At 39.3% G+C, this 8,316-nt stretch overlaps 1 protein-coding gene across 2 annotated transcripts; it reads left to right on the top strand.

Moving 5' to 3' along the window:
- The first annotated feature begins 1,867 nt into the window (after positions 1 to 1,867).
- Positions 1,868 to 7,072, top strand: LOC143033493 (zinc finger MYM-type protein 1-like). Of its 2 annotated transcripts, XM_076198998.1 has the most exons (3): positions 1,868 to 2,068; positions 2,868 to 3,007; positions 3,136 to 7,072. In XM_076198998.1, exon 3 carries the CDS (start codon positions 3,668 to 3,670, stop codon positions 5,492 to 5,494), a length of 1,827 nt encoding a protein of 608 aa, XP_076055113.1. In that variant the 5' UTR covers positions 1,868 to 2,068; positions 2,868 to 3,007; positions 3,136 to 3,667; the 3' UTR covers positions 5,495 to 7,072. The 2 variants fall into 2 exon arrangements, with proteins under 2 accessions (XP_076055113.1, XP_076055112.1); XM_076198997.1 differs by lacking the exon at positions 1,868 to 2,068 and having other exon boundaries at positions 2,722 to 3,007.
- Positions 7,073 to 8,316: the final 1,244 nt, after the last annotated feature.

The following is an 8,316-nucleotide window of genomic DNA, read 5'->3' as shown; positions in this document are numbered from 1 at the left end:
TGCCAAATTACTCAAGACAGTAAGAACAGAAGAAGATTGCATATTGCTACAAGAAGACCTAGACAAAATATAGGAATGGAGTCGGAAAAATGAGTTGAATTTCAACATTAAAGAATGTAGCATAATGGAATTTGGAAAAAGTAAAAAATAGAGTATTGGGACAGTATAAAATTGGAAACAAAGAAGTAAAAAAAAAATAAATTCAGAAAGGGACCTGGGAGTAATCATCTCAAATGACTTGACACCTGATAAACATGTCAATAAATTATTTGGAGAGACTTATAACTTATTGAGATCAAATAAAGTGCCCTTCAACTACATAGATGAGGAGATGGTAAAAAGAAAATATTTGTTACACTGATAAGACCTAAACTAGAATATGCTGCACAATTTAGCACAAAGAACATAAGAAAGTTAGAAAGAATACAAAGAGCAGCAACAAAGATGGCACCTACAATGACAAACCTGACATACATACAAAGACTGGAAAAATTACATCTACCATCACTGGAACAGAGAAGAGAAAGAGGTGATTTGTTGACCATTTTCAGAATTATGAAAGGGATGGAAATTCTTGACAGAGACGAATTATTAAAGTGGGACAGAAGAGAAACAAGAGGGCACGAAACGAAACTAAAGAAAGACAGCTACAGAAGAGACCTGAAAAAGAATAGCTTTCCACATAGAGTGATTGATGTCTGGAACAAACTGAATGGAGAAACCGTGAATGCCAAAACTATACACAATTTTAAGAATAAATACTACTAGGTAAAATACAGTGTTTAGGAAGAAAATCAAGCATAAGTACACATGGGAGATAGTGGATGGAAGGGTGGTAGAGTTTTAATGGACTATATAGTGGTAACCAGGAGTATAGTACAAAGAGTTAAGGATGTACATGTTCTAAGGGGAGAGAGTGTAGGAATATCAGGTAATAGGTGAGGAAAGAGGAAAAGGACAAAAGGTAGAGAGGTACTTTGAGTAAACTGCTTTTATGAGGAAGAAAAAGAGAAGGAGTACAAGAAGCTGAGAGAGGAGTGAAGGATAAAGTAAAACTAGGAGTGGAGGAGGAATGGGGATGGTTTAAGGAGAGTCATAAGGTGTGCTAAGATAGTGCGTGGAACAAGGAGGATGGGAGGAAATAGAAGGAAGGGTAGTGAGTGGTGGGGTGAGAAAGCAATTAAGGGTGTAGAAGAAAAGAAGCGAGCTTTCATAGACTGGAGATGTGAAATGGGGTAAGAGTGTGACAAAGTTTTGAAAGTAATAAAAAAAAATTTGGAAAGAAATTAAGAGAGGAATAGGCAAATCAAGTAGAGAAGAAAAGGTAAAAGGTGCAAATGGAGAGATGATGCTGGAAGAGAAGGCAGTAAGAGGAAGATGGACAGAGTATTTTAGGGAGTTGCTAAATTTGAAGGAGGATAGGGAGGGAAAGGTTGTTGCAGTGGGAAATGCTATGAAAATGAGAGTGATGAGTGAGAAGAAATAAGGAAAGATGAAGTGAAGGCAGTTGTTAAGATGAGAGCAAGTAAGGCACCTGGGGTGGATGGATGCCATACAGAATGTCTGAAAAAAGGAGGTACAGTGATGGTGGACTGGCTGGTGAAGTTATTTAATGTTTGTTTAAGAGAGGGTAGTGCGCCGGAGGACTGGAGGAGTGCCTGTATATTTCCATTTTACAAGGGAAAAAGAGGATAAGTGTGAGTGTAGTAGTTATAGAGGGATCAGCTTGTTAAGTGTAGTTGGGAAAGCTTATGGGAGGGTCTTAATTGAGAGGATAAGGAGAGGAACAGATAATTGGTGAGAAACAGTGTGGGTTTAGGCAGGGCCGTTTCTAGCTATAGGCGATTGCCTAGGGCCCCCAACCTACCAGGAGGCCCCCGGCCGGCCCAATGGCTAGGTAACGCTACCGAAGGTAAAATATGAGCCTGTGCCTCTCCCGCCCGCCGACGCAAATAAACAACACGCCTCTTGCAGTGTTTGTTATTGTTTGAAATGTTTTGATCGTCTGCTAAAAATACTATTTTGTTAAAAATCACCTACATCTTATTTAATCTAAAGATATAATATGGTAAGCATTAATTGGCTTTATTTATTCATTTATGTGTTCACTAAGCTAGGGCTTATGGCTACAGATTTTATTAATTGTTGATTACAAACTCTTTTTGGCCATTAGCTTACTATTCTTTGTCCAATTGTTTGGCTTTATTTGTCACTGGAATTGGCATCACCAGCGTTCTTGTTTACTCTTTGGTCGCTTCATGCTTAGCTTCTAATAGTGTAAATTTGTAAGTTTGTGTATTCTGTGACTGTAAGTTGGAATTCCTTTTATTATATTTGTATGCACAATAGGAAATGTTTGTATTCTATGGAATGTTTACTTTTTCCACCTTTTTCAATATTCAATGTTCATATATGTTCATATGTTCAATTTTGTTTATTTTGTATCGATATTTTATCCAATCCCTTATTCATTTATTCGCTTATTTCTTTATTATCAAAATTATGATTATTTATTTTCTCACTTCACCTACCTAATGAAAAAAAAAAACTAGATGGCAGGACCGAGGTTAGCTCAAAAGGGTGACAGAAATACATGAATTCTATTCCGTTTGTCGTGTGGTCCGTTTCTCTAGTTCGTATATAATATTAAGATAACCACAGGCTCAACAATCACCCATCTGTTCACCTTTCAGGTCTACCCGAATTTCGTGTATGTAGAATTATTTTTATCAAGGGGTATTTAAAAGGTTTACACTTTACAGATATCTGTGTTAGGCCTACACTGATAAAAATAATCATATTTATTCTACTCGAATATCGTGTATGTAAAATTGATTCCATGTATTTATAAGGTTTTCACTTAACAGATTTCTGTGCTAGGCCTACATTAGACTCTAAGACTCGCCAATCATCATTCCCGTAATGGCATCAAAACGAATTTATCTCAGCGGAGCAGAGAAATGAAAGAAAAAGAAATTTGACGAAGAAAAATGGTCAAAAGAAAAAGGTAATTCATTATCGTTTATTTAATAATTTAAAGAAACATATTAAAGTTTGGTTTTATTATGTTTTCTGAATGGTGAGTATTATTTTAGACTAACGCCTAATCATCTAAGGAAATTTGTAATTTTGCAGGATCAATTCTAAAATATATTGGAGCTCCAGACAGCAAGCCAGAGGAATATTCTGAACTTCCTGAACAGGATGCTCCAGTGCCATCACATTCATCAGGATCGTCCAGGAAGCTGTACTGCCACCAAGACCACCACATTCCCCAGAACCACAGAAGGCATCATCTACTTCTGAGCAGCCTCCCATTTATTCTAAACCACTAGATCCTGCTAACTGGCCAACCATTCTGTCTGATGCATTTAGAACAGATGCAGTAGGTAGAGGGCCATTTCAGATTAGTTCTGATTTCACATTTCCCAAAAAAGAAGACAGAAGAAGTTTTCATTATCATTATTTTTGTAGAACATTGGTTAATGGAGAAAAGATGAAGCGGACTTGGCTTATCTACTCAAAAACAAAAAATGCTCTCTATTGCTTTTGTTGTAAATTATTTTCAACCAAAGAATAAAAGTTAGTGACAGAAGGACTGACAGACTGGAAAAACATAGGCACACTTTTGAAAAGTCATGAAAGCAGTCCAGCACACATAGCGCACATGGCAACCTGGAAAGATTTACAACTCCGTTTGCAAACTGGAAAGACAATAGACCAAGCTGAAAGAACACTATTGGAGGCTGAAAAGAGGCGCTGGAGAGATGTCCTGACTCGCTTAATCGCCATTATCCAATCCTTAGCCGAGAGAAATCTTGCATTTAGAGGTTCATCAAACAAGTTACACCAGCAGAATAATGGGAATTTTCTAAAAGAGGTGGAGCTGCTTGCTAAATTTGATCCTGTCATGAAGCAGCACATTGAGCGTGTTGAGAGTGGCCAGTTCAGTCATTCCAGCTACCTTGGAAATATCATCCAAAATGAACTTATAGCTTCAATCAGTACTAAAATAATGGACACAATGGTGACTGAAGTTAAACAGTCCAAATATTATTCAATTATTTTGGACTGTACTCCCGATGTAAGCCATCAAGAACAGATGTCAGTCGTCATAAGGACTGTCAAAATGGATAAGAAACCAGAAATTAAGGAACATTTTATGGGGTTCCTTGTAGCTTCTGAAACAACAGGTCTTGGTTTGTCATCTCTTATTATAAAGAAACTGACGGAACTGAATATTCTCCTTGAAGATTGCAGAGGACAATCATATGATAATGGTGCCAACATGAAAGGGAGAAACAAAGGAGTTCAAGCCAGACTTCTTGAGAAGAACCCTCGTGCACTCTATGTTCCATGTGGAGCACATTCCCTAAACTTGATGATATCTGATGCAGCAACAGCTTCAATAGATGCCACTAGCTATTTCGACACTGTTCAGAAACTGTACAACCTATTTTCAGCCTCACCACAAAGATGGGCAATCCTAAAAGATTATGTCACTGTTGCACTCAAGACCTGGAGCGACACAAGATGGGAGAGCCGTATTAATAGCATAGAAGCTGTGCGGTATCAGGCCTCTAATATAAGGGAAGCTTTGTTGAAGGTCAGGGAAGTGTCTGATCCTCTGACCAAGGTTGAAGCCCAAAGTCTGGCAGAAGAGGTGGGGTCATACCGATTTATCATTTGCACAGTCATATGGTATGACATTCTACACATTGTGAACCATGTCAGTAAGCTCCTGCAGTCTCCTAAAATGCAGCTTGATGTGGCAGTTGAGCTCCTTACTAAAGCGAAAACATCTCTGACTAACTACAGAAGAATTGGATTCACTTCAGCTCAAGTCTCTGCTAAAGATATGTGTGAGGAAATGAATGTAGAGGCTGTACTCAAAGAAAAGAGATTAAGAAGTACAAAAAGACACTTTGCTTATGAGGTCGCAGATGAGCCCATTGCAGATGCAATGAAGAGGCTAGAAATAACATTCTTTAATGTTGTTGTTGACACTACCATTCAATCCTTAACTGATAGATTTAAAACTCTGAGTGAAGTAAGAGACCAATTTGGAGTGCTGCTCAATTTTCAGAAACTGGATGATCAGTCATTGAACAACCAGTGTGCCAAACTATGCAAGAGATTAAGCTCTGGAAATGAAAGTGACATTGATGGAAAGGAACTGGCTATGGAAGTTAAACACTTACCAAGTTTGCCCTCAGACGAAATGACTGCTCTTGAGCTCCTCACCTTTATCCACAAAAAACATTTTGAGGAATTGTATCCCAATCTGTGGGTTGCACTGAGAATTGCCTGTACTCTGCCTGTGACTGTGGCCTCAGCAGAGAGGAGCTTTTCGAAGCTGAAACTCATCAAGACCTATTTAAGATCATCTATGGGGCAGGAGCGACTCAGTGGTCTTGCAATAATCAGCATCAACCATGAAGTGGGGAAAGACGTGTTGTATGAAGACATCATTGATGATTTTGAGGGCCCCTAACTGCCTCTTGCCTAGGGCCCCCACAAAGCTAGAAACGGCCCTGGGTTTAGGACAGGTAGGGGTTGCAGAGATCAGAGCTTTGTGATAAGACAGATATGTGAGAAAGCTATAGGAAAGGGGAAGGATGTATTTTGGGCTTTTATGGATCTGGAAAAGGCTTATGAGAGGGAAGACAGGAAGGTACTGTGGGAGGTATTGCAGATAGGAGGGAAGCTTTTAAGAGCAGTCAAGAGTTTTTACAAGAGTAGTAGAGCTTGTATTAGGATTAGAAATGGAGAGAGTGAGTGGTTTGAGATAAAGGGGGGACTTCATCAGGGATGTGTTATGTCACCCAGGCTGTTCAATTTATACATGGATAGGGTGGTGCGAGAAGTAAATGTAAGGGTAGTGGGTCAGGGATTGGAGATGGTTAAAAAAAATGGTGAAATGTGGGAGATAAGTCAGTTGTTTTTTGCTGACAACACTGCGCTTGTAGCAGGATCAGAGGAAGGATTGAGGAAATTAGTGACAGAGTTTGGGAAGGTGTGCAAAAGAAGGAACCTGAAGATAAATGTGGGTAAAAGTAAGATGATAAGATATACAAGGGGAGGAAGTGGCAGCAGACTAGGAGTATTAAGGGAGAGAGACAGGAGGAAGTGGATAGTTTACTTGGGTGCGAATGTGGGGGTGGAGGTAGAATGTAGACTGAGAGAAGTGAGTAAATGCCTTGGATTAAAAAGTGTAATGAGAAATAGATATTTGGGAATGAATGCTAAGAGGAGATTGTATGAAGGAATGATTGTGCCGACAGCATTGTATGGGCCAGAAACATGGAACATTAGAGAAAAAGAGTTCGAATGTATTTACCTATTTACCTAGTTGTACAGGTAGTTCTCGTTTTGTGCGTGTTCTGTTTGTGCGAATTCGCTAAGATGCGACATTAAAAATATAATTAATTAAAATTGTGCGATCTGTTCGCTAAGATGCGATTTGCCCCAACCGCATTTCAAACAGTGCGCCAGATACGTAGTTCCGCTGCCTGCCGACAGGCGGCCGCTCCCGCTCCCAGTTCAATGTTTACAGCCCTCTCGTGTGTTTGCAGTCACAGCCAGTCCAGCCAGTTTACTCATTCGTCAAAATGGCCCCAAAACGTCCTTCATCTTCTCCTGGAACCAGCAGCGGCCCTCCAGCTAAGAAAATACAGCGCAAGTCACTCACTCTGGCTAAGAAAATGGAAATTTTGAGCCGGTATGACCAAGGACAAAAAACTTCCGATCATATCCCATGCCTTGGGATTGGGGGAGAGCACACTGCGGCGCGTCCGAGACAATGCTGCAAAAATACGAGCAACTGTGGAAGCAGGTTCGTCTAGGACATTGCAGAGGGTAGCCTACAGCAGATCGTCGGCCATGGAGAGGATGGAAAAAATGCTGGCGAATTGGATTCAACACCAGAACAAGAACAGCATTCCTGTTAGTTTGGCCATCATTCAGGAAAAAGCTAAAAGCCTCATTAACGACATCGAAGGAAATGACGGGCCAAATACATCCTTCCAAGCAAGTTCTGGTTGGTTTGCAAAATTTAAGCTAAGACACGGGTTTCATAACATACATTTTTAGAACATGTTCACTTTATTAGTCAAATAAATGTGTTTTTCGTTCAAAAAATGGAAGTTTTTTGGGCCAAAACCCGCATCCCCCATATTATCCATTGTTTCTTATGGGGAAAATGTTTTTTTTGTGCGATTTCAGTTTGTGCGAAGCCTGTAGGAACCCATATCTCGCACAAAACGAGAACTACCTGTATTTTACTGTCCAAGAGCTATGCTCGTAGTGACATGTTTTCGTATCTGCATCCAGTTTATTCTTAAAATCGTGTATAGTTTTTTGGCATTCACTGTTTCTCTGTTCAGTTTGCTCCAGACATCAATCACTCTATGTGGGAAGCTATTCTTTTTCAGGTCTCTTCTATAAGTGTCCTTCTTTACTTTCTTTTCATGTCCTCGTGTTTCTCTTATGTCCCACTTTAATAAGTCATCTCTATCGAGAATTTCCAGCCCTTTCATAATTCTGTAAGTGGTCAATAAATCACCCCTTTCTCTTCTCTGTTCCAGTGTTGACAGATGTAATTTCTCCAATCTTTGTTCATATGTCAGATTTGCCAGTGTAGGTGCCATTTTTGTCGCTGCTCTTTGGATTCTTTCTAATTTTCTTATGTTCTTCTTTGTCCTGGGTGCCCACAATGTTGCAGCATATTCTAGTTTAGGTCTTATCAGTGTAACCACTATTTTTTTTAACCATCTCTTTGTCTATGTAGTTGAAGGCCACTTTCATTGATCTTAGTAAGTAAAAAGTCTCTCCAAATAATTTGTTGACGTGTTTGTCACGTGTCAAGTCGCTTGAGATGATTACTCCCAGGTCCCTTTCTGAATTGACTTCTTTGTTTCCAATTTTGTATTGGCCCGATACAATATTTTTGCGTTTTCCAAATTCGATTATGCTACATTTCTTAATGTTGAAGCTCATCTCACATTTCTGACTCCATTCCCATATTTTGTCTAGGTCTTCTTGTAGCAATCTACAATCTTCTATTTTTACTCTCTTGAGTAATTTGGCATCATCAGCAAAGAAGTTCATGTAACAATTTACTCCCTCATCCATATGGCAAACATTAATGGAGCCAATACAGAGCCTTGCGGGACTCCACTTTTCACATCTTCCGCAGTTCAAAATTTTGTCATTAAGTACCACTCTCATTTTTCTTCCAATTAAGAAGTCCTTCATCCATTCTAGCAGCTTACCCTGTATCCCTCCTGTTATTTCAATTTTTCTTATCAATTTTTC

The sequence above is a fragment of the Oratosquilla oratoria genome, chromosome 15, assembly GCF_046742065.1.
Source record: "Oratosquilla oratoria isolate Oo_2021 chromosome 15, ASM4674206v1, whole genome shotgun sequence".
In the NCBI taxonomy this organism is placed as follows: domain Eukaryota; kingdom Metazoa; phylum Arthropoda; class Malacostraca; order Stomatopoda; family Squillidae; genus Oratosquilla; species Oratosquilla oratoria.
Note: the sequence above shows the minus strand (reverse complement) of the source record. Positions and strands in the feature narration are given on the sequence as shown.

Excerpts from the sequence above, each read along its gene's own strand:
- LOC143033493 (XM_076198998.1), top strand. The coding sequence starts at position 3,668 with ATGGCAACCTGGAAAGATTTACAACTCCGTTTGCAAACTGGAAAGACA.